Source organism: Rhincodon typus, chromosome 4, assembly GCF_021869965.1.
Source record: "Rhincodon typus isolate 14 chromosome 4, sRhiTyp1.1, whole genome shotgun sequence".
Classification (NCBI taxonomy): domain Eukaryota; kingdom Metazoa; phylum Chordata; class Chondrichthyes; order Orectolobiformes; family Rhincodontidae; genus Rhincodon; species Rhincodon typus.
In genome coordinates, this window is record NC_063335.1 from 1,357,806 (window position 1) to 1,384,536 (window position 26,731).

At 42.1% G+C, this 26,731-nt stretch overlaps 1 protein-coding gene across 3 annotated transcripts in view; it reads left to right on the forward strand.

Moving 5' to 3' along the window:
- The window catches only part of herpud2 (HERPUD family member 2), a 50,578-nt gene that overhangs the window by 19,553 nt on the left and 4,294 nt on the right, over positions 1-26,731 (forward strand). For 2 of the 3 annotated variants that reach the window (XM_048595654.1, XM_048595656.1), the window contains 5 exons: positions 8,911-8,988; positions 11,940-12,050; positions 13,070-13,230; positions 16,257-16,382; positions 19,910-20,233. In XM_048595654.1, coding sequence (XP_048451611.1) covers positions 8,911-8,988; positions 11,940-12,050; positions 13,070-13,230; positions 16,257-16,382; positions 19,910-20,233 — 800 coding nt within the window. Of the gene's footprint in view, positions 1-5,041; positions 5,523-8,910; positions 8,989-11,939; positions 12,051-13,069; positions 13,231-16,256; positions 16,383-19,909; positions 20,234-26,731 lie in introns of those variants that run through there. The other variant, XM_048595655.1, reaches the window with a different exon arrangement.

Consider the following 26,731-nt stretch of genomic DNA (forward strand, 5'->3'; position numbering starts at 1 on the left):
CCCCACCACCAAAGACATCTTTCCCTCCCCACCCTTATCTGCTTTCCAGAGGGACCACTCTCTCCGTGACTCCCTTGTCCGCTCTACACTTCCCTCCACCACACCTGGCACTTTTCCCTGCAACCGCAAGAAGTGCTACACCTGCCCCTATACCTCCTCCCTCACCCCCATCCCAGGCCCCAAGAAGACTTTCCACATCAAGCAGATGTTCACCTGCACATCTGCCAATGTGGTATACTGCATCCGCTGTAGCCGGTGTGGCTTCCTCTACATCGGGGAAACCAAGCGGAGGCTCGGGGACCGCTTTGCAAAACACCTACGCTCCAATCGCAATAAACAACTGCACTTCCCAGTCGCGAACCATTTCAACTCCCCCTCCCATTCCTCAGACGACATGTCCATCCTGGGCCTCCTGCAGTGCCACAACGATGCCACCCGAAGGTTGCAGGAACGGCAACTCATATTCCGCTTGGGAACCCTGCAGCCCAATGGTATCAATGTGGATTTCACAAGTTTCAAAATCTCCTGTCCCCCTACCGCATCCCAAAACCAGTCCAGCTCGTCCCCGCCTCCCTAACCTGTTCTTCCTCCCACCTCAAGCCGCACCTCCATCTCCTACCGACTAACTTCATCCCGCCCCCTTGACCTGTCCGTCCTCCCTGGACTGACCTATCCCCTCCCTAACTCCCCACCTACACTCACCTTTACTGGTCCCATCCCTGCCTCTTCAACCTGTTTGTTTCCTCTCCACCTATCCTCTCCTCTGTCCATCTTCTATCCGCCTCCCACTCTCTCCCTATTTATTTCAGGACCCCCTTCCCCTTCCCCTTCCCCTCCCCCTTCTCTCATGAAGGGTCTAGGCCCGAAACGTCAGCCTTCCTGCTCCTATGATGCTGCTTGGCCTGCTGTGTTCATCCAGCTCTACACCTTGTTGTCGAGGTTTGAGGGTAATGCAGTTGTTGAGATGTATGCGGATTTACAAAAGGTGTTTGGTGCAGTGCCATTCAGCAGCTTCCGAGACAAGATTCTAGCTCATGAAGTAAAAGGAATGGTAACGGCAACATGGATATTGAATTGACTTGTTGATTGTAGATAAAACGTAGTAGTTAGTGGACTTTTCTCAGGCTGGAAAGGTACACAGCAGAGTTCCCCAGGGTCAGTGCTTTTTCTGATTGACGTTAATGATTGAGAACTTGGAGCACACAGCACAGTTTTTGAAGGTTTGTGGGTGGTACAAAGCTTGGCGACATTGTGAATGTGAGGAGGATAGTGCAGAGCTTTGAAATAGCATAGACAATGAACTTCATTTGCTACCTGTATGACCAATGTGGAGAAGTGAGGAGATGCATTTTACTTGGAAGTATATGGAGAGATAAATAAAGTCGGAACAATTCTAAAAGGTGTGTAGGAGTAGAGGAACCTCTTTATATGTACCTAATTCATTGAAGGTGACAGGCAGGTCAAGAGAGCTTGGTTAACAAAGGATACAGTTTGCTAGGCTTCATTATTAGGGACACAGCAAGAACAGAGAGGTTATGTTGAATTTGTATAAAACATGGTTTCAACCTCAGCTAGAGTATTGAATCCATTTCTGGGTGTCACACTTCAAAAGGATAGCTAGTGTGCAGGTTGTGGTGAGCTACTGCCTTGAAGTGTTGCAGTCCATTTGGTGGAGGTACACCCACAGTGCTGTTCAGAATGGAGTTCCAAGATTGAGTGGTGATGTTTCCACATATCTGATGCCCTTGTCCTTCTAGATTGTAGTGGTCATGAGTTTGGAACATGGTAAGAGTTCTTTATGAACCTCTGCAATGCATGTCATAAATGGTGCACACAGGTGCTACTAGGTGTCACTGGAGGAAGGAGAAGTGGGGCGGCACGGTGGCTCAATGGTTAGCACTGCAGCCTCACAGCGCCAGGGACCCGGGTTCGATTCCAGCCTCGGGCGACTGTCTGTGTGGAGTTTGCACATTCTCCCCATGTCTGCGTGGGTTTCCTCCGGGTGCTCCGGTTTCCTCCCACAGTCCAAAGATGTGCAGGCTAGGTGGGTTGGCCATGCTAAATTGCCCGTAGTGTTCAGGGGTGTGTGGGTTATAGGGGGATGGGTCTGGGTCGGATGGTCCAAGGGTCGGTGTGGAATTTTTGGGCCGAAGGGCCTGTTTCCACACTGCAGGGATTCTATGATGATCTATGAACGTGGTTCACAGTTTTTAGTGAACAACTCCACTTCTAACCTTACAATGGAAAGCATGTCATTGAAACAGGAAAAGATGGTTGGACTTAGGGCATTACTTCATGGAAGTACCCTGGGCCTGCACCCTGGCACAGTGGTTAGTAATGCTGCCTCTCAGTACCAGGCACCTGGTTCAATTCCACCCTCGGGCAACTGTCTGTATGGAGTTTGCATGTTCTCTTCATGCCTGCGTGGGTTTCCTCCAGGTGCTCCAGTTTCCTCCCACAGTTCAAAGATATGCGGGTTAGGTGGGTTAGCCATTGTTAAAAATCCCATGCAGCATTATGGGGATAAGATGGGAGGGTGGATCTGGGTGTGATGCTGTTAGGACAGTCAGTGCCGTCCCGATGCATCAAATAGCCTCTTTCTGTGCTGTAGGCAGTGGTATATTTCTGTAACTCCTGAAGTGATGCTTTGGAGTTGAGATGACTGACCTACAACAACGACAGCCAACGTCTAGTTCCGCAGAAAGGCATGAGCACCCGTCCTTTTGTTGGGGTTGAACTAATATGTGAATTTTCTCAGTCTACTGTGACTGTTTCCAGTTAATTTGTAGATCTCTAAAATGTTGTTCAATTGCATTACAATTTCCCAGCCCTACCACCATCCCGGAGGTGGGGTTCCCATTGCTGACAAACTGAACTTGACATATAAATACTACAAAAGCATTTAGAGGCTTGGAATTCAATGCTCAGTAACTCACTTCTTGCATTCCCAAATCCTGTCTACCATCCACAAGGTACACATCAGGAATGTGATGGAATACTCTCCACTTGGTTGGACGAGTGAAGTTGCAGCAACACACAAGAAGCTCAACACCAGCCTGGCCAAAAGAATCCAGTTTGATAGGCATCACACCTACCCCTACCTTTAAACATGAATTCCTTCCACCACTGATGCCTAGTGGCAGCAGCGTGTATCATATACAGGATACATTGCAGTAACTCACTAAGGTTTCTTTGACAGCATATAATCCACTCTGGCTGCAGAATCTCCATGAAATGGACTGAATTATTTCTCTCTAAGCTTGCAGTAATGATGTCACAATGGTTAATTCTGCGGTGTGAATGACACCTGATATACAGTGCACTGGGGCTAAGCACTCATTTGGTGCCAGCACAAAAATCGAATGATCATGAGTACATCTCCACACACATTATAGCTACCCTATTAGTAAGTGCAGCTTCCATGGTTGTAATTGAATCTCCATGTTCAGGTGGTAATTATGGCTTTTCTGAGCTTCTGTTTTTTCCTTCCTGAATGTTTTATTTCTTCAACCTTCCTGGAAAAAAATAACAAAATACAAGTTTATTCTTTTGGTATAATGCTACTGCAAAGGTGGTTATGCCATGAAAACTTGTTGATTGATTATCTCAGATAGTTACAGACCAAGTATGTTGCTGTGCATGAACTGATCATGCAGCCAATTGCCAAAGTCTTGCGGTCCATGAACTATCTACTCGAATCTCCCCAGCAGACTGAACAGTTTTTAAAAGTTGTCAATCTGTCTGATACAGTTGATAGGTGCCACAGATTATTTCACTTATCTCTGCTCGCCTTGATCCATTTGACAGGTTCAGTTGCAAAGGTTAGGCAGACGCTCATATAATACTCGGGCATTGGAAAAGATCAGTTGGGCCAAATGGCTTGTTTTGATGTTGTCGTTTATTATCATGATTGTTGTCATCATCTTGTCTGTTATGTTGAAGGCAGGTCCTCGGCAGATGGTAATCTTTCTGCCCTTCATTGACATATGCCATTCTTTTCATTTGGCAATGACCTCTTTCAATTTTCTGGCCAAACAATATTGATGTTCTCTTTTTCACTTTTAAATCCTTCCTCTACTATCTCTTAGACTTTTTCTCTGTGCCCTACCCAGAATCTCTGCCTTTTAATTATATTCATCAAATTTCTTTATTCATTCACACTCCAAAACACTCTTTCATTTGTTACTTCTTGTATCCAGCAGATTCTTTCCATTTGTGCCTCACCCATGTTTCAAAGCGATTTCAAAGCTTGTCTCTCGCTTTATGTAAAATCCATATTTTGTATCCATACCAGCAACATTGCTAGTCAGTGTTGACAAGTTTGTTTTTGAGTTGTTTATTTGGTTATCCAGTTAAGAACCACTTCTTATTAAATCTCCCTTTCCGTTGCTAGCCTTGTTCTTATTTGTTGTATCTTCCATCTGCAGATATTGCACTTCCTAAATATATGAATTTGTGTACCTGATATTCTGATTCTCTTTTCTCCTTGAAATGTTTCTGGGTGATTTTGAAATACCTGTATGCATCATTTAGGTTTTGTGGATGTTCATTTTTATGGCTAAGTTCATGTCTGCTGTTGAGTTTTATTTTGTAAACCACCTTTTGTGCTTGCTACAAGTGCTTTGTCATCTGCATATTTACCTGCGGTTATCATTTGCTTCCCCGACCCCTTTATACCAGATTCTACACCTTCAAATGTTTCTTTGATCATTATTTCTGCAGAGGCATTGAAGAGGACTGATGATGATAAACAACATCCTTGCTGAACTCCTGTTAGACATGGTTACGAGACTCTGGAGGTTACTTTTACTGTTGTTATTTTGCTCATGTACAGATTTCTGTCCAAACTGCTGCGAAGTGTTTCAGACCTATCAGGATATTGATCAAGGCAACCAGATCAGACACTGTATATTGTATGTAATCCACTGCTTTAAAACCTGCGTTAGAGTACCAGGGTTGATAATTGTGTTATTCTGTTCTGGTCTGATCTAGTTTGATCTAGTTTAGTCTTGTTCTCTCAAAGAACTTAGTAAACAAAATAAAAAATAAAACTTTTTTAGAAAATCCAGCTCTACATGACTGTTGTGTCTGTGAAATAGTGAGAGGGCAAGTGATGTGATCCTAATATTAATTTTTTCTTGCCCAACCTCCCTTTCATCTCCATCCTAGCAGTTTCAACAGGGAATTTGGAACACCCTATGTCAGGCTTTGTGAGAGATTTTGGAGTTTGGCTTTTTGCAAGTTTTCAAACAATTCAGCAACCTTGCATTTCTTTGCCATGTGCTAAATTCCAGAAGTTGCTCAAAAGAACCATTTACTGCCCTGATTATAGCATGTATGTATTCTTTAAGAAGCTCTGCTTTGTAGTTTGAAGATCCAAGGAGTCAAATTGGCTTTGGACCCAATAATGCGAAGATGCTGCAGTTTTATTTCCCAGACAGGGCTGGCAGCTGATTACTGATTTTAAAAAACCACACCAAGGAATCCTACGAATACTGTTGATGTTCCGAACGTAGCCCCAGGTTGGCATCTCTTTCTTCTAAAAAAAACATTGGTCTTTGCTAATATTTTGACCGTGCCCAGTTGAGTTGGGGGGCTTTAAATACTTGCCTACTAAGAATGCAAACACTTAAATGCGTTGTGTGTGCTGCAAGACCTTTTATATTGTACTCTTTTGTTGGTCTAGTTAAAACTCGGTTATAAACAATGGTGTTTACTTGCCGTGCTTTTGTTGTTTTAATCCCCATGTGAAGGATGTTTAAAGTTCTATTTGCTTCCTTGCCTTTTCAGAAGGATGGTGTTATTAGGGCAGTATTGTGAATCATTACGAGCAGAGGAGAGGTATCATTGAAAGCCTTGGCGTGTGATGCTGCATTTAACCAGGTCTAACAACTACTTTTGAGTGCCCTTATAATTTGCATTCCCTCTTCTAAACATCTTCATGCTCAAATTTAATCAGATCTATTGTAATCAAAATAAATTAAATGCACAAAACTTTGAGATGCCAGTGGGAAATATAAAGATTGATTGATTTAATGTTTAGAAAGCTGCCTCAAAACTAGGTTTTGAGGAATAGTGTAGAGGAAATTAATATATTTCATAGATTCCCTACAGTGTGGAAACAGGCCCTTTGGCCCAACAACTGCACACTGACCCTCAAAGCATCCCACCCAGACTCATCCCCCTAATCTAGGCATCCCTGAACACTACGGGCAGTTTAGCATTGCCAATCCACCTAGCCTGAGCATCTTTGGACTGTGGGAGGAAACTGGAGCACCCAGAGGAAACCCACACAGACACAGGGAGAATGTGCAAATTCCACACAGACAGTCGCCTGAGGCTGGAATCAAACCAGGGTCCCTGGCACTGTAAGGCAGCAGTGCTAACCACTGAGCCACCGTTGCTGCCCTGAAAAATTATTTTTCACGAGTGTCCTCATCTGTTTCTTACATGAAACCTGCCTTCAATAAAATCTTTAGAATTGAAAGGCAGCTTCTGATCTGTGTTAAACAGTGAAATTAGGAACATATTGGCTCACCAGCATTTGCAGTAATTTGCTTTTACTTGATGGTTGAGAAACCTTCTTGTCTAAGCTACATGGAGCAGTTTAGGTTAGTTATGAATGGGAGAAGTAATCTGGTATCAAGGTTATTTGGGTTCACACTATTCTAGATACAAGTGACACAGAAATTGTGTTAAAATTCTGCCGGTATTAAAATGAGCGAACAACTCATGGAGAGCTGATAGCAATCTATAGCTCTGTATAACACAATTGGTATAACAGACAAGCCAAAGAATTTGATGCTATTGTCATGAACATATTTGCTTTGTTATATTCAGGTGTTGGTGCATTTCACAGGTTAGTGTGACAGCTCCTTGCTATAACTAAAGAAAGTTGGCATGACTATTTTAAATTTGCAAGTGCTGCTAACAACATTTCTATCAACTACACTCTGACTTCAAAAGCATTAGTAGAGTGACAATGAATGACTGTGTAGCATGGAAAACCATGGTGATTTCTATAGTACCGTTTACAGTTTCTACATGCCCCAAAGTTATTTAAGAAGCCACTAATACTTTTGAAGTGTGATGACTGGAATGCAGTAAATTCAGCAACAATTCTACATGACCAGTCTCTACAATTGGCATGTGGTACCAACTAACTATTTATTTTAGCAAGCTGATGGACAAATATTGGGGACCAGGGCACCAGAAACATCTTTGATCATCTTTGAAATAGTGATTTGAGACCCATCTGAAAGAACAAAATAAGTTTTTAAAAAATAGAGTGCAGAACTTCATTTCAGAGTTGCGCTATGTTGTTTGCTAGTGATTGTTTATCACTTTTGTTGGCAGGATGCATTGCTTAAATCACAGGGCTAGGAGAATAAATGTAGTTTTGGAAAGGCTGTGTAAAGGATAGCAAGAATAATAGAACAGGTGATGTAGTAATGCTTTTTGTACAAACCCTCACCTTGGATATAACATTATTCCATATCTGATACTTTGAATTTCCTTCAAGGTTTGTTCCCTGATAACTGGGACTCCTCCTTTCACCAGAACTGAAGGGCAGTGTCCTTTGAAACAGATACTTTGTAGGCATTGAAGGCCTGGGCTGTATTTCATTGGTGTTTTATTTCCACATTAACTCTTGACCTTCCATTTTCCAGCCGAAGAACTGAAAATTATTAACAAAAATAGAAATTGCTGGAGAAATGTGGTAACATGTGTGGAGACAAAATGGAGTTAACAGTTTGAGTCCAGTGACCCTCTTCAGAACTGGTAGTAGCCAGAAAAAGATGGTAATAAGTTAAAGACAGGGGTGTGAGGGAGCTGCAGTTTGAGTGAATAGGCGGAAATGGAGGCCAAAGAGTGAGTGAGTGTGTGTGTGTGTGTGAGAGAGAGAGAGAGAGAGAAAGAAAGGGAGAGAATGACAGTTGAGTTGACAAGGGATGCACGATAATGTGCCAGTGAAAAGAAAAGTTGATGGTGGGGACCATTTATAGGTGAACATGAGTTTGCAGTGGTGAAAGTAGGGCTTGGGCTGGGTATGGAAGTTGGTGTTCAGGCTGTAGAGTTATTGAACTCAATGTTGAATCCTAAAGGCTGTAGGGGCCCCAAATGGAAAATGAGATGCTGTTCTTCCAGCTCGTACTGAGCCTTGCCAAACTTATTGTTCTGCTAAAGGAAACAAATTGAGATTTTACAAGTCATTGATTTTGCACGTGTCTGTTTGATTCTTTAGGCAGCATTATTTCTGGTGTCAGACGATCATAAAGGCCTAGATCTTGAGGTGTGCAAAGGCTTTGCTACACAAAGTTGTAGGTGAAGTCCAGGAGGTTGTAAGCAAAATATTTTGTCTTTTTTTGAAATTGTCATTGATCAGAAACAGGTGTATAATAGAAAATTCTCTTTTACAGGTACTCAGTTTATATTTTCCTTGTTCACCTTGACTGACTGTATATTGATCGAACGATGACTACCTTGTGTGTATTGCCGTTTAAAATTTAGCTGTCACTGTTTTTATCAGAGGTGATTTTTTTTAAAAAGAACTATTTTTTCCTAATTAACCCAGGCCTCTCGGTTCAGAAGTGGGGACAGGACCCCTGCACCACAAGAAGACCCTTTCAGAGGTGATATTTGAGTGAGATGTTAAGCAAGCTTCACCTGTCTATGCAGATGAGGATCTCCTCTCATTATTCAAAGAGAAGGAGGTGTTTTCCCGATGACCTGGCCGATACTAGACTCCGAACCTGCTGGTTATTCAAATTCCTCATTCCTATTATTTGTAAAGCCTGCAAAGAACCCGAAACGTTAACTCTGTTTTTTACTTCCCAGATGCTGCCAGATCTGCTGAGCTTTTCCAGCAACTTCTGTTTTTGTTAACTTTTTTTATTGTTTCTTCGACAGTCCACCAAGGATCAGAGACTTGTGTATTCTGGCAAACTTCTCCCTGACCACTTGCAACTCAAGGACATTTTCAGAAAGGTAATTTAAAACTCCTTCTTTTGATCTTGTTTGGTTACTATTACGTGAATTAATAGATTGCAACGGGATTGAAATTTAGATATCTGTTTTGTTTTCTGTGGTGTTTCAAATGTGTTCCAGTACCCATACACCTCTTATCTCCAAGATGCTTTAAATTGAACTTCTATATTACAATGAATAATATGCTTGTCATAAGGTATTAACAGGTCTAAGTAGGGAGATGGATGAGGATGTTGTCAAGTTCTGTTAGTGAGTTGGGATGATCGGGCTCCTGTATAATAGCAGATTTTTAAAAAAAAAAATCATAAAAGGTATTGTTGCTGGGCATTCCCACTTTACAGTTTTACCCCTTTCACTTGATATTGGTTCTCAAAGCCTGGTCCGTGGACCCAATGGGCTGCAAAATACAAGTCACTTGGACTGGTGTTCACTCAGAAAGGTTTAACTCCGTGCATTGTCTCAGTCCTGGCTCCATTGATGCAGCACTTCATGCCATTCATTACAACATACAAATCCAAATTCTCAACATTTGAGGGCTGAAAACAGAGGGACGAATCTGGCTGAACGTGGAGCCTGAGCTTGGCTTGGAAGCAGACATCATCTCATTGAAAGCAGTGCTATTTTTCGCATTGATTCTGATGAAAGGTTTTTTTATGATAGTGTGCAAAAATGGGTTCGGTAGGGTGGGTAGATATTGTACAAGATCATTTGCCCCACGTGTGTTGTCTATCAACAATAATGTTTGAGAATCGTTGGTCTATAGAAATCATAATGTTGTCATGTCTTTCATACCTAATTTTGAAGTTTGGAGATTGGTCTGGGTAATAATCATAAGAAGTCCAATAACATGTTTGAATTCATTTCTTTGTTTTTTGTGTCCTAGTTTACTCTAAATTTAGTTTCTGATTCTGTTAAACTCGTGCACAGCAGGTTTTGCAGCTATTTGTCTTAAGTGCTCCTGAGTAATTTCAGTGTTGTCAGGTGGTCCTGAGTACTGAATTTAGCTCTTGTATATCTGTGAATCACAAAGTTAACTTTCAAACCAAATAAATGAGAGAGTTTGGATAAAATAAATGCCAGCAATGATGGGAATAGTGAAGAAACCTACTATGGTTGGGCCATTTGATTCATTATTTGGGATGTGGGGCATTTACTACCCATCACCAATTGTTCTGGCAATGTGGTGATGAACTTCCCCTATTGTAATTCTTAGACTGTAGTACTTCTGAGGTGGTGTGATGCAAGGAATGTTGTGTGCAAACCAGGATGATATGTCTATATTCTCATAACATTATAGCCTGACCTTTTTCTTGAGGGAGATGGGGAGAAGAGAGTCTAGGAGAGCTATTGTTTGGCAAGTGTTTGTACTTGCTTCCTGTCAAGCCCTTTTACATAATATTATTCAGTTGGTACGTCTCTGGAATTTTAACCCTACCATAAGAGCAAGGGAAAGCTATTCCATCTTTATGCCTGCTGTGCTACTTAGTGAGACTGCAGCTGATTTGCTTACGACTACAACTTCACTCTTATGCCTGCCTCCTATAACATAAACTCCCCCAGTTGATCAAACATCTCTGATTCATCTTTGAATATATTCAGTGATCAAGTCACCACTGTTCTCTGGAGTATAGAATTCCATAAACCATTAACCCTCATAAAGAAGGAATTCCTTGTATCCATCTTAGATGGGAGACCCCTAGTCTGTAACAGTAACCCCTAGTTCAGTATTTCCCCACAGAGTTCAGTTTATTCTCAGGTTTTTAATCAGTCAGAAAATAGAGGGTTAAAGGCTCAAGGCAGGAAAATAGAATTGAGAATTAACATGAGGCATGATCTTATTGAATGGTGGCACAGACTTGATGGGTTGAATGGCTTACTCTCAGTAATGGTGCCATGAGGTTGTCATTGATTGTCATTGAAAAGAAAAGTTGTTCGCGGATACTATTGAAAGGTTCTCCTTATGCGTGCATAGTACTGCTGCCAGTATATAGGGACGTCAGAGTGTGCTGATCGCTAATAAATATTGTGCTTACATGGTCGCTGCCAGTTTGATTTTACTGGTGGGGTATTTAACAAAGGGTCAGTTGTGCAGAATTTGTGCACGTGCATGCATCTGACTCCAGATCCACAGTAATGCGATTGACATTTTACTGCCCTCTGAAATGGCCTAGCAAACAACTCAGTTCAAAGGCATTTAGGTTTGGGCACCAAACATCACTATGGAATAATGAAGGAAAAAGAACTTGGCAATACCCTCTATCATTGTATAACACTTTGCAACTATACTCTCTTCCCCTTTTGCAGGAAGTAACATTCAATTTATCTTCCTAGTCACTTGGTGTGCCGGCATGTTAAATTTTTTATTTGATTCATTACTGTCACATGTACCTAGGTATAGTGTAAAGTTTTGTTTTGCATACAGTACAAGCAGATCATACCATACAAAGTGCATAAGGATAATATTGTGATTCACATACAAAGGCATCTGAATCTCTGTCCACCTGTGTTCTGTTGTGGCTCGCATTTTCCTGTATCTTCATGATGCCATGGTGTTGGGACATAGTCACATGTTAAAATGTTTAACCTCCCTGCAAATTAATGAATGAAAATCAATTGTTCTTCATTATTTGGTTTGAAAAGCACAAATTCTTAATTACTTCTATGTGAATTGTTTACAGAGCAATATTTCCTTGATTCAGTTGTATATTTCGATTTTTTTTTTTTTTTTTTTTTTTTTTTTTTTTTTTTTTTTTTTTTTTTGAAGAGCTAAATGACTTGTGTGGAGCTAATTTCCCTAGCACATTTTGTCTGATGTATAAAATGAGCAAAACAGTAGATCAGGTTTAAAATGAAATTCTGCATGTGTATCTTTAGCTGTGGCTTAGTTATAGCATTCACTACTTTTGCTTTCTCGTTTTTCATTCTTTCCACCACTCTCATTTGTGACACAGCAAGACAAGTATCATATGGTTCACCTAGTCTGCTCTTCAAGGACTCCTCCAGGATCACCCAAATCCAGTTATAGGAACAATGGAACTCTGGCAACCAGCAACGGAACCATGGTAAATGTCTTTCTGTTTAAAGTTATTGCAGCCATCATTTTAAGAGTATGTATTGACCAATACTGCCATCCCCACCTGTCAGGACTTAAAACTGTCCTGAACTAGGTCGATCTCTTAGTGTTTGCAGTGGAACTGCGGGTTGCCATGCTTTCTGGAAAACAAAAATATCCTGTTAAAATTGCTGTATATGCACTATATCTGTAGTAAAAGATGCTAATTTGTTCACAGAATCTGATTATTTATTTAATGTTTTCCCATGTTTGCACTTGGTTTCTTCTTATTTCATTGCTTTTAGGGCAAGTTTTCCACCGTAAAATTTCTGATACAAGCATTGGCAGGTTTCTACATGTTTGAAAATGTCTATAAATAGTTATTATTATGCTATCATTTTGTGCATTCATTGAGGTAAAATGTCTTGGTTTTAGACCCAGTGACTTTAACTAAGCACATCTATGTTTAGTGATTTTTATTTTGGGATGACTTTATCCATTTACAGGCAGCCCAGGATGATGTGTTTTTGTGAATTTATGCATTTGCCGCTGGGCTCAATGAAGAATGTAACTGTGAAGAGTAATACACAGTCATTAGTCTGCTTCGACACAAACTCGGAAGCACTAGGTTTAAAAACCCTTGAATGTAACTGGAGAGATTTAACATAGAAGCTATCTGACATTTTCAACTTGGGTTATTTTACGTTTTGGATTTTCTAGATCATTTTGTCAGTCTTTGGTAGGTCAGTTGGTTTTCTTGTTTTGAGCTAGAGAAATATTTTAGGATGGATCTCAGACACGTTGCCATTTGCAAAGTGATTAGTGTTAATATCAAGGTGAACAAGGATGGTTGTATGACTGGAATTGAAAAATATCTTGAAACACCTGTGTGTGTTCATGCACCTTCTGAGGGGAGAAAAACAATTATTGTTTCAGATTAATGCTCTGTCAATCATGGCATCTGTTCGTTACTGGATATTTCTTGTTACTTAATGAAAACAATTACAATGGACTTTGATATCTTCTCAGAGTTCTGAAAATTCAAGTACCACAACACCATCGTCATCTCCAAGCCAAGAAACCATTATTGGATCCACAGGTTCTAATTCAGCTGATGTCAGACACCGCAACTTTTCTCAGGTTCCTTTAAACCATGCACAGAGTCATGGATTCCAGCACGTTATGCAAGGGTAAGTACAGAAAGTTGATGGTGGAACTTTTTGAATTAGTGCAGGGACCTGTAATGATGTCACTCCCTTCAGTGGTTTAGTGAAGGAATTTCAAGGTTTTGGACCCAGTACATGTCCAAGTCAGAACAATTGACTTGAAGATCCATTGAATCTTCAAAACACTGAATACTTCCTTCTTTGTAACGGCAACCTGCCTCTGAAATCTTGTTACAACAGCAGGCAAGTCAAATAAGCCTCCCATCCCTGTATTTGCAGCACAGTAAAATTTTAAGCATTGAATCCTTAAAGTTGCCCCAATGGTTCTTTATGAATAGCTGATACCAGACACCAAGTTTATAGCTTAAACCAGATTAACAATTCTTAATACTGTAACTAGTTGAGCAAAGTTAAACAACAAGATATTCTAATTATTATCTAGGACTTAAACTCGGTCTCCTTTGAACATCACTCCCACACTCTCAAACAGACAGCCACATTGTTAAGGAGTAAATGATAAGAGATGTACTTGGCTAGTTCATTTAAGTAGTTTCAATGATATGTAATAACACAGGCACATGGGATTGAATCTAGCTTTATTTCTGAAGAGACTGGTCAATGCAGACGTCTTCCTTTAGGCTCCAAGGGGATATTCACTTATTTCTTGTAACTGGGATTCTGTTCTCTGAACTTTCAATAAGTTGACAACAGGAGGGAAACTGGAGAGCAACTAAAATACTTTCCAGCAGCTTTCACAACCGCAGCCTTTCTCTTTGTTAGTTGGGTCGGCACTTACCTCTCGGTAATGGCCGCTTTATCATCAAAACATTTGCCAGCTTTTAAGCATAATGCATCTTGGAGCTAAGACACTTACAGTGCTGTTCAAGCAATAATCAACCAGCAATTAACTTCTCAGGTCGGGTCCCATAAACCAATATCAGTTTGTCCTTTCCTTTTTTTAAACAGAACAAGGTGCTGTTAGTAAACCAAAGGTTACCTTTGGTTCACAGGTCTTGGTTCCAACCAAAGATAAGAAAAATAAAAATAAACATCTCGGCACTCTAACCAAACTCATCTGTTGCTGAAAAACCCGTACTTAGCTGATTCTCCAGACAAGAATATTTCAGTGTGCTCCTGATCAGCACCTTGCTTCTTTCCTTCCAAAAACCAGTCCTTTTGAAATTGCTGCTCGTCATGCTGTAGGAAAAGTATCGTATCTGCCTATTGCCCTGGCTTTGACCCAGGTTGCCTCCTGGTCTCCTAATCTGCAAATGTAATATGCACATCATGTGTTTGAACTCCTCAATGACAATCCTTACCCCAAGATCTCAGTTTTTATCACTCTCTGGGCACTTGCAATCCTCTTTTCCTCAACAGCTCCAATACCAACACCTCCACCCCACCCAACTCCTCTCCCCTCTCACCATCACCACCTACCCCAGCTTGTGTCAAAAGCTCTGTTATTAATATTGGCCTTGGCTCAGAGGGTAGTCCTCTTGCCTCTGAGTCAGGTTCTAGTCCATGATTTAAACATGAAGATCACAGTTCACACTTCAGTTTAATGCCAAAGAAATATTATACAGTTGGAGGTGGTGTCTTTTGAATAATGTGTTAAGCTGAAGCCCATCTGCTTCTCATGTGAATGTAAAGTAGCTGGTATTATTTCACAGCTGAGTCTGGGAGTTCTCGTTATGGATTGGCCAATATTTTACCCTTAAGTCATCATCACTAAAACAAATGATTTCGACACTCCTGTTCTTGTTCATGGGGGCTTGCTATTTAGAAATTAACTGCTGTGTTTCTTTTATTACAATGGTAACTACATTTTTCAAAAATCACTTCAACAGCTTCAGGAGTTTTGAAACATCCTGTGCCTGTGAAATGTGCTATCTAATTCCAAACATTTTCTCAATGCTCAAAGTACTGTTTTCACAAGTTGTTCATATTCCTTTGATATTGGTACACTTAATATCATTGATCAAGTTTGCAGGGTTGGACATGCCTATTCAAATAATCTTAAATGACTTTTGGATGTGTAGACAGATACTGCGATATGTCTGACATGGGATATATGTGGAATCTAGTAATAGCAGCAGAGGAATTGAACAAGCAAACTCCTTAGTTTTAGGGCTTTGTTTTGGACTGGACTCCTTGTTGCCCTGATTTGTTGACTATTTTCTTGATGTCTAGGTCAGTTATCCTAACTTTTCCTGTGGCATTTGCAACCTCTATCCATTTTGGTCTCAAATCTTTGACCAGCTTTGGAGCAGAGTGGGTCTTTTGGAATCCAAATTGAGTTTCAGCAAGCTGGATCTGAGCATCTAATGCTATTCTCTTTATTTTTAAAAGATGATTATAAGGCCCTGCATGCTCTGTGTTTGCTGGTTACTGAATAACAGTTCTAGGTTTTTCCCAGGATAGGGGAATCGTCTTTTGAGGAGAGGTTCACTAGGTTGAGCTAGTGCTCGTTGGAGTTCAGAAGAATGATGAGCAACCTTGTTGAACTGTGAAATAAACTTAGGGGACTTGACAGGTTGGATTTGAAGAAGTTGTTACTCCTCATGTGAGAGCATAGCATAGAAGGCATAATTTCGGGGTAAGGAATTGCTAAGTAAGGATGAAAATGAGGAATTTCTTCTGAGGTTAATGAATTGGTGGAATTATTCACCTCAGAAGGTGGTAGGGGTTGGTTGTTAAGTGTATTCATGAGTGATTTAATCAGTGAGGGTATCAATGGTTATGGAGAAAAGGCAGGAAAGTGGAGTTGAGGATCATCAGATCTGTTATCATCTCATTGAATGTTGGAGCATACCTGATGGGCTGAAAGGACTCCTTCTGCTCTTGCGTCTGTGGTCTTTTGGACAAAATGTTTAGTAGGTTTCCAGTGTGTGGTGGACTGTAACTAATCTGTTGGAAGTGCAAAATTCTTCCATTATCTAGGCCTTAAAAAGTTGACATGCACATTTTCAGAAGATAGCCATCATAACAATTGCGAAACCTAGTTTTGGCTTTCTTCTCTCCACTGAACTCTGGTATTTCTTTCCTTTTAGACATGGAGTTAGCCAGGTTCCAATGCAGCCAGGAATCCCAGGCAACTTTCCAATATATTCCATGTACAGTCCACAGCATGTCCTCTGGTGGCAGCAGATGTATGCACGACAGTACTACATGCAGTAGTAAGTATTTTGTTACTCGGACCTGAGAAGATGCATTTCTCAGTTTTTTGAACAAATATGAGGATTAAATCAGACTATCAGGAAAATGGTACTGTATCTCTTTTTCATTTGTGGCAATTTCCCAGTTGCAAGTATTACTTTAGTCAAAGAAAAAGTTGTTGAGTTAAAGTGATGTGATATATTTTAACCCTCGGATCTTGTTTATAGGATTGATGCACAGTAACATTATATTCACCGTAGATTGTAACCCTGCAGTTTTACCTAGTACTTTGTGTTCTGTGTGAAGTCATTTTACTTTGAAATTCATGCAGTTATCATATGTAGTTAATTTTTGTTTACTGATATATTTGTTGTACTTTTTTTCTTTTAGCATAAATTAAACTGCCTTCTTAATTCTCTCAAAGAAATGGACCTTGCAGGAGAGTCGAAGTTCCTGATCAAGTCTAATTTGCATTTTAAGATTAGTTTTGATGTGAGCTGTTATCCAGTTTGTCTAAATAGTTTAACTGCTATAAAGCAGTAATCTGCTAACTAAAATAGGGAAGTTATTATCTATTACATTCTCCTCCATCCTCCTACGTTCTGCACTGTTATGCAGGTATCTGAAGAAAGATAACCTAAAATAATTGTTCCAGCTGTCCAGTTTCTTTCTATCCTTTTATGGGATGTGGAGACTGACAAGCTAGTGTTTTATCACCCTGTCACAAATAAGTTTTGAAGTAACTGAGTAACTCGCTAGGCCATTCAGAGGCAGGTAGGAGTCAATCACATATACACGGGAGTAGAGTTATATATTGGCCAGACAGTCTGATCCTGAGGATCAGCAAATCCTTTTATGCCAGAATGTATGTCACGAAGTCTACAGTGCACCCTCCCAGTCGTTTCCGACCTCTTATCACAGAGATCTTAGATGACAACATGTGGGAGAGACTGGGCCAGCTGTTATCTCTGGTTGAGCTGATCAAGTCCCCCAAGTCCTTAGAGAATAAAGCTTCTGGAAGCGACGGCTTACTGGCTGAGTTTTATTCAGCTCTGTGGAACTTAATTGGTCATGACCTGCTGGAGGTGGATGACCGTATGCTCTTGTCAGGTAGCATGTGTGAATCCATGAGGAAAGACTGCAAACGGGAGAGGGAGGAAATTAGCAATTGCTGACCAATTTCACTGCTGAATGCAGATTACAAATTCTGCATGTGGGATGTGGTCTCTAAAATGGGCTTTGGGGAGGGAGTATGCAATTGGATCTGACCGCTCTATACCAACATCAATAGTGCAGTTTCTACTAATGGGCTGAAATTGGAAAGTTTCCCAATCAGATCCGGAGTCAGGCAGGGCTGCCCACTTTCTCCTGCCTTGTTTGTGTCGTATAGAGCCTTTTGCTGAGTCCATCAGGAAGGATGTGAGCCTGAGAGGGTGACTATTCTAGGCAGCGGAGACCTGCAGCCAAAGCCTCCCTGTACATGGATGATGTTGCCATTTTCTGTTCAAATCCACTGTCAATGTGCAGACCCATGAGCACCAGATCACACTGGTCTCGGGAGCAAAGATAAATCAAGGCAAGAGCGAATCCCATGTTCTTTGGGAATTGGTCGACCGGTCCTTTATCCCCTTCATCATCAGGACAGATTACCTAAAGGTGCTTGGAATATGGTCCAAAGATACTGGGGCGTGCGCAAAAACTTGGCACGAGCTCGTCGCCAAGGTGATGCAGAAATTGGGCTTTTGGGAGCTCACTTCCCATTGCAGGTAAAAGCCTGGTATCAGGTGTGAGACACTCTCTCTGTTGTTGCCTGTTCCCAGAACCTGCGCTGTTGCCGTCACCTGAGCTGACTTCCATTTCATCTGGAGGTCTTAGATGGACCGTGTCTGCAGGGACACCATGTACAAAACTCTGGATAAGGAGGGAAGAATGTACCAAATGCTGGTCTCATCCTGATGGCCACCTTTGTATGTGGCTGCATGAAGCTGTGCATAGATCCTCAGTATTCAAGCATTAATTGTCACTTTGCACTGAGGTTCTACTTGTCCCTGGTGTTGCGAAGGATAGGACTGGCCTTGTTGTTGCGGAATGCTCCAAGTAGTTGGACTATTCCATATCAGCTGTCTTTGTGGAGTAATTTGCCAAGAAAAACATCTTTGACTACAAGTCCATCAGGCAGTGGTCAGCATGTAGTGTCCTCAAGACCCTGCAGCAAAAGGAGAGGGTGGATCCTTTTGGTTTGTTCCCTGGGTAGACTATCAGTCATTTAGTAGAATGTCTCATGGCCAGAACTTAGCAGCAAGCACCAAGACATTGTTTGGCTAGTGGTGAGAACGGCACTAACTGTGAGATCCTTCATATGTAACCATGCCATACAGAAAGTACCCTGATCTATCCCCTCTTGGTCCAAAGTGGATAACCTTACACTTATGTACTTTGAACTCCGTTTTGCCCATTCACTTAGTCTATCAATATCCCTTTGTAACTTTATGCTATAATCTACACTGTCTATAATGCTGTCTAACTTTGTGTCAGCATATTTGGTTATTTCACTTTCTGTCATTTTCCAAGTGGTTAATCAATATTGTGAATAATTGAGGCCCTAACTCTTGTTGGACACCACCGGTCACATCCTTCCAATTTGAGTAGCTGTGCATTATCCATACTTTATGTCGCCTGCCACTAACTAATTTCCCAGCCATGTTAGTAATTTGCCCTCAAGCCCATGGGTTTATTCCTTAGTTAACAGTCTATGATGTGGGAATTTATCAAATGCCTTCTGGATGTCCATATAAAGACCATCCACAGATATTCCTCTGTCCACTACCTTCGGCACCTTTTCAAAACAGTGAGCTTTCTCAGGCATGATGTACCTGTAATAAATTCATGCTGACTCTCCCTGATCAACTGAAAATTTTTAAGGTATTTCATAGAATCCCAACCGTGTAGAAACAGGTCCTTTGGCCCAACAAGTCTACAGTGACCCTCAGAGCATCCCACCCAGACCTATCCACCTATAATCTACCGAATCTACACAACGGGCAATTTAACATGACCAATCCACCTAGCCTGCACATCTTTGGACTGTGGGAGAAAACCGGATCAAACCTACACAGACACTGGGAGAATGTGCAAACTCCACATAGACAGTTGCCTGAGGGTGGAATGAACCCGGGTCCGTGGTGCTGTGAGGCAGCCGTGCTAACCACTGAGCCACTGTGCCATATTCTTTTACCTATCTTGACAGACTCTAACAACTTCCTCACTGCAGATGTTAGGCTAACTAATCTGTATTTCCCTGGTGCAAATAGTTTTGCCATGAAAAGCCGCCTCTAATTCAGCACAGATTCTAGAGCAAAAACTACACTTGTGCCTTCTGAGTTTTGATGGAGAAAAAGGATGTTTGATTTCCATATGGCTAGTGTTATCTTTGTCTGGGAGTGTCTGCTGCCAAAAACAGAACTTTTTTTTTCCCAACTCTCCATTCTAACATTTGACTTAATGAGCACAAAGCTTCATAATTTGTTTCTTTATCTCCTGCTTCTAGTCAAGCTGCCATCAGGCTCTCAGGATCAACCAATATGCAGTCCTCCAGTCCAGCATCTTCTGAGCCCGTGAACCCTGAGCCTAATCGCCCGGATGAGGCCCCAGCTGTCCCCATTGCAGCTGTTCCAGAGAACAGACCCATCAACCAGAATATTCAGATGAATGCACAAGGAGGCCCAGTCCTAAATGAAGAGGACTTAAACCGTGATTGGTTGGACTGGATGTACACTGTCTCCCGAGCAGGCATCCTGCTAAGTATTGTCTATTTCTACTCCTCTTTCAGCCGCTTTGTGATGGTGATGGGAGCTATTTTACTGGTTTACTTGTAAGTATTGTTACTCTTTTTTTTTTCTTAATCTTAGATTTGTAATTAAATTCAAAGCTGGGCCTTACAAAGTATTTCCTATTACAAAGTTTTTTTCAATTAAGCAGACAGACAAGAAGAATGAGAAATCTTTAGTAACTGCTTTATGTTATAATTTTAGTTTAGTTTATAAGTTTAGTTATAATTTTCAACTTTTGTAAACGTCAACTTTTTTGTAATTCTTATGGTGACTTCTATGTTCATAACTCTGAATTACAAAAATCAGAACTTATTTTGGCCCAAGTCAGCTTCTGTTATTTCTAGAAACAGTAGAAACTGCCGATGCTGGAGAATCTGAGACAACAAAGTGTAGAGCTGGATGAACACAGGCCACACAGCATCAGAGGAGCAGAAAAGCTGACGTTTCGGGTCTAGACCCTTCTTCAGAAATGGGGGAGGGGAAGGAGATTCTGAAATAAATAGGGAGAAAGGGGGAGGCGGATAGAAGATGGATAAAGGAGAAGATAGGTGGAGAGGAGACAGACAGGTCAAGGAGACAGGGTTGGAGCCAGTAAAGGTGAGTGCAGGTGGGGAGTTAGGGAGGGGATAGGTCGGTCCAGGGAGGACGGACAGGTCAAGGGGGTGGGATGAGGTTAGTAGGTAGGAGATGGGGGTGGGGCTTGAGGTGGGAGGAGTGGATGGGTGGGAGGACAAGTTAGGGAGGCGGGAACGAGCTGGGCTGGTTTTGGGATGCGGTCGGGGGAGGGGAGATTTTGAAGCTTGTGAAGTCCACATTGATACCATTGAGCTGCAGGGTTCCCAAGCGAAATAGGAGGTGCTGTTCCTGCAACCTTCGGGTGGCATCGTTGTGGCACTGCAGGAGGCCCAGGATGGACATGTCGTCCAAGGAGTGGGAGGGGGAGTCGAAATGGTTCGCGACTGGGAGGTGCAGTTGTTTGGTGCGAACGGAGCGTAGGTGTTCCGCAAAGTGGTCCCCAAGCCGCCGCTTGGTTTCCCCGATGTAGAGGAGGCCACAACGGGAACAGCGGATACAGCATACCACATTAGCAGATGTGCAGGTGAACATCTGTTTGATGTGGAAGGTCTTCTTAGGGCCTGGGATGGGGGTGAGGGGGGAGGGGGAGGTGTAGGGGCAGGGTGTAGCACTTTCTGTGGTTGCAGGGAAAAGTGCCGGGGGTAGTGGGGCTGATGGGGAATGTGGAGCGGACAAGGGAGTCACGGAGAGAGTGGTCCCTCCGGAAAACAGATAAGGGTGGGGAGGGAAAAATGTCTTTGGTAGTGGGGTCGGATTACAGATGGCGGAAGTGTCGGAGGATGATGCGTTAGATCCGGAGGTTGGTGGGGTGGTACGTGAGGACGAGGGGGATTCTGTTTTGGTTATTATTGTGGGGAGGGGGTGTGAGGGATGAGTTGCAGGAAATGTGAGAGACACGGTCGAGGGCGTTTTCGACCACTGTGGAGGAGAAGTTGCGGTCCTTGAAAAACGAGGACATCTGGGATGTCCGGGAGTGCAATGCCTAATCTCGGGAGCAGATGCGCCGGAGGCGAAGGAATTGGAAAAAGGGGATGGCCTTTTTCCAGGAAGGTGGGTGAGAGGAGGTGTATTCTAGGTAGCTGTGGGAGTCGGTAGGTGTGAAATGGATATCAGTTTCCAGGTGGTTGCCAGAGATGGAAATAGAGAGGTGTTAGAGATGGTCCAGGTAAACTTAAGGTTGGGGTGGAAGGTGTTAGTGAAGTGGATGAACTGTTCGAGCTCCTCGTGGGAGCGTGAGGCGGCGCCGATACAGTCATCGATGTAACGGAGGAAGAGGTGGGGGATAGGGCCAGTGTAGCTTTGGAAGAGGGATTGTTCCACGTATCCTACCAAGAGGCAGGCATAGCTTGGGCCCATGCGGGGGTACCCATGGCCACCCCCTTTGTCTGTAGGAAGTGGGAGGAATTGAAAGAGAAGTTGTTGAGGGTGAGGACGAGTTTGGCTAAGCGGATGAGGGTGTCAGTGGAGGGGGACTGGTCGGGCCTGCGGGACAGGAAGAAGCGGAGGGCCTTTAGGCCATCTGCATGGAGAATGCAAATATGTAGGGACTGGACATCCATGGTAAAGATGAGGTGTTGGGGACCAGGGAATTGGAAGTTCTGGAGGAGGTGGAGGGCGTGGGTGGTGTCACGGACGTAGGTGGGGAGTTCCTGGACCAAGGGGGAGAAAATGGAGTCGAGATAAGTGGAGATGAGTTCAGTGGGGCAGGAGCAGGCGGAGACAATGGGTCGACCAGGGCAGTCAGGTTTGTGGATTTTGGGAAGGAGATAGAAGCGGGCAGTGCTGGGTTGGGGAACGATGAGGTTGGAGGCTGTGGGTGGGAAGTCACCTGAGGTGATGAGGTTGATGGTCGGGGGTGGGGTCATGATCAAGGAGGCGGTAGAGGAGGTGTCGGAGAGTCGGTGCCTGGCTTCTGTAACTCTGCTTGTATTCGGTACTTTGGGCATCCAGTAACTTTTTTGATGTGAAGTGTGCAACCTGTGTGTAATTTGGCTTGTGATGGTCCTGGATTATCGCCCATGTGCTAAGTAGATGTAAGTATTTTGAACACAAACTTTGAATATATTTGTAGTTATTGTCGAGGTGCAGGCAAAATGAGCTTGCTAGCATCTCTTATGCATCCATAGTTGTAATGGGAGCAATGAGTTAACCATGAGGACTTGGATCAGGGATGCATGTAAGCTAAATGAAGTATAAGAGGCAGGTTTCTATGCCTTAAAGGACTGTGATTCAGTTGGTAAGGAAAAAACAGAGGAGGTATCAGAAGAGATCTCCGATCTCTGTGGGAATGGGTTTTCCGGTGGGTGCTAAAGAATGAAAGGGAAAAGAAGGTGTGAGAGGAAATGGTAGGAGGCCAGTATCTGTGGTATGGAACAATCAGTAGCAGGTAATTGTAGGACTGAATGAGGTTTACAGATAGGCAGAGCAAGGACACGGTGTTCATATCCAAAGATGTGAATTGTAAATCTGAGGTGGGGGAGGTAGGGGTAAATGAGTTAGGCTAAACAACCAATATAGGTCAAAGGTCAACAAAACAGACCGGCTAGTTTCTGTCCTGGATTGGATAGTGAATTTGGATTGGAACAACTTTATTTGCAGAGTGCACGGTGAAGATCCAGCTAGCAAAGATCTGCTCAAGATTCAACTATTGCAGAAAACAAGATTTTCAACTGAGGTATAGATGGTACTGAGCAATTTTGTCCAGTTGGAAGGTTGCACAAGATGCAAGGTTGTGAATAAGCTAGTTCAGTCTGAGGCAGTCATCTGAAGGAAAATGGAGTCCATGGCATGGGTGCCAAGTGGTAGTAAATAATGAATGCTTTAGTTCGCCTGGTATTTAACTGAAGGAAATGATGGCTAATCCAAGTCGAGATCAGCAGGGGTTCAAATGGAGTTACGAGAGACATGAGCAAAAATCTCCTGAGGTCACAATACAGTTGAGGACATCAGGGAGGAAGGGGAAGTTGGAGGTGAGAGTAGTGGATTGTTAACATCTCTGACATTCCCTGCAGTAAAGTTTTGAATTGACACAATTAAATTATTATTAGTACAATTGTTTCTGCCACCTTACGAACAATAACCTTCCTTTCCCGATCCTCCTTTCTCACCAACCTTTTCAAGCAAAGTGGAGTGAAAATCTGAAACCTTCTGCTTCCTAAATTCTGGAAACAAATTAAAATTTTCACAACCCGGATGGATGCATGTTTGTTGGGTAATAGTGTTGCGGAATGTGTGGAAACGTGGCTAAATGGAGTTGTGCAGACCAGCAAGAATCTAGTTGAATGGCTGAAGTAAGTGAATGACTAGCATTTGTTCCTATGGCACAAATGGAATAAGGATGTGTTTTCATCTTGTTTCATGGTCTAGACTCCAGAGTTTTTAGATGTTTGGAAGATGACCACCATTGCATCCAACATTTCAAGGGCCACTTCTATGAGTACTGTAGGCTGTATGTTGTTACGACCCCATTGTCAGCCTTAGCCCCATTAATTTCCCTAGCACGATTTTCTTAACTAACACCGATTTCCTTCAATTCTGCCCCCTTACTAGACCCTTGCTTCCCTAACATTTCTGGGATGTTATTTGTGCTCTCCTTTGTGAAGGCAGACCAAAGTACGTGTTCAAACCTTTTACCATTTCTTTGTTCACTGATTTGTAATATCCCCAGTTACTGACTATAAGGGGGCTACATTTTTCTTTGCTAATTTTTTTCTTTTCACATTACAGATTGTTAGTGCACTTATAGTCTTGAGTTATGTTGTTGGATAAACAATTTTATTGAATGTATGTCAATTGTCAGAAAATAAAATATGCTGCTGCTTTGATCCAGCATTTCTTCAATGATGCACCTTTTATAAACTGTCTCTGATAGCACTTGGCTAAATTTTACAACTCAACCTGTAAGCTTGCATGACAAATGTAATTTTCATAAAACAAAGAGGGCCTTCGTTTGATTAAATATATTCTTCATCATGTAGCTTTCCTGTCTAATCACATCTTGATTGTTATTCTGTTTGTCACGATGTTAACTGGTTTTTGGCACCAAAGCTGTTTTGGTGAACTAAATAATGTATAATGGTTTTGTAGATGCTTATTGGATTAGAAAAGTCTGACACTTTGTTTAAAAAGCATACAGTGTGACTGCCAAATATGAAGTCCTGTTAACTAAGATAGCAGTGTGGAGCTGGAGGAACACCACAGGCCAGGCAGCATCAGAGGAGTAGGAAAGTTGACGCTTCAGGTCGGGACCCTTCTTCTGATGCTGCCTGGCCTGCTGTGTTCCTCCAGCTTCAGTGCCACACTGTGTTATGGGAACAAAAACAAAGTTGCTGGAAAAGCTCAGCAGGTCTGGCAGCATCTGTGAAGGAGAAAACAGAGTTAATGTTTTGGGTCTGGTGAGCCTTCCTCAGAACTTCCACGCTGTGTTATCTCTGACTCCAGCACCGGCAGTTCTTATTATCTCTGAGTGAGTTATAAGTCCTGTTAACAGTTGACTTTACACTTTTTAATACAGACAGTGAAGCCATAAAGCCATCTATACGTTTGTTGGGTTCCTTTTATGCTATCATAATTCACTGCAAAGATTGAAACTCATTTTAATACATCAGGGACCAAAATACAGTCGGTTTGTTTCTCTCCACAATCTCGGAACAAAGAATAATTTGTTTCCATTCCTAATGTGCCACTACCTTAATTTTAAAATCAAAATCAATGAGCATTGCTGCTCTAGCAATAATTCAGAAGACTTCTTCCCCTTGGGTCCACATTGCTTTGGAACATTAAATTTATCTTGTGGAGGTGCTGTTGGAATTCCACTATTATCTTCACTATGCAACAGACCTTTTATTCTTGCATGATATGCATTCCTCCTCTGGCTTCCAAACTATCACCCTGCCTTGGTTTTTATTTATTATGTCTTCCTTCATTTGGAGCTCTTCATTGGCTGATGTTTAAGTCCACTTTTATCAGTTCCCCTGCTATTGTCTCCTAAAAAAAATGAATATACCTTTCTTTTGATTATGGTGATAACACTAAACGTGTCCCATTGTTGCCCTTTTCTCCGCAAAGCTGCTTTTGAGCCCTGTCCTTCCTGAGAGGTCACATCAAGCAAACTTGCCAGGCTTAAGATTTGCTTTGCATAACTGAGTATCTGATTTTAAGTGAGGAAAGTTTTTAAACTTTACTGCAAATCACTTGAAACCTTTCTTCAGGATTTTATATATGCCAAAATTCAGCAACTGACAGTACAGTGCCAACATAGCAACATAGAAAATTGGAGCAGCAGTAGACAACGCAGCCCTTCAAGCTTGCTCCACCGTTTATTGTGATCATATCTGATCATCAAACGCAAATACTTTTCCCCTATAACCTTTTGATCCCTTTGCCGCAAGTCCTATACTCAACTCCTTGTTGGAATTATGTGTTTTTTGGATTTGACTGCTTTCTGTTGTAATGAATTATAAAGGTTCATCACTCTCTCTGGATGAAGAAATTCCTCTTCATCTCAATTCTAAATGGCTTATCCTGTATTCTTAAACAGTGAGCTCTGGTTCTGGACTCCCCTGCTATCAAAAGCATTCTTCCTATATCTGCCCTGACTAGTCCTGTTAGGATCTCATGAATTTGTATGAGTTATCTCTCCACATACAGTCCCTACCCCCACCACCAATTCTTCTAAATTCCAGTGAATATAATCTTAAACAATTCAACTTTTTGTCTTATGTCAGTCCTGACATCCCAGGAATCAGTCTGCAAACTTTTGCTGCACTCCCTCCTATAGCAAGTGCAGTAGTAATTTCAGGAGTCAGAATTGTGATTGAGTTATGCAAGCAACTTGGAATCCAATTGAATATCTGGGTTTGGAGATAGTAGGAACTGCAGATGCTGGAGAATCCGAGACAACAAGGTGCAGGGCTGGATGAACACAGCAGGCCAAGCAGCATCATAGGAGCAGAGAGGCTGAC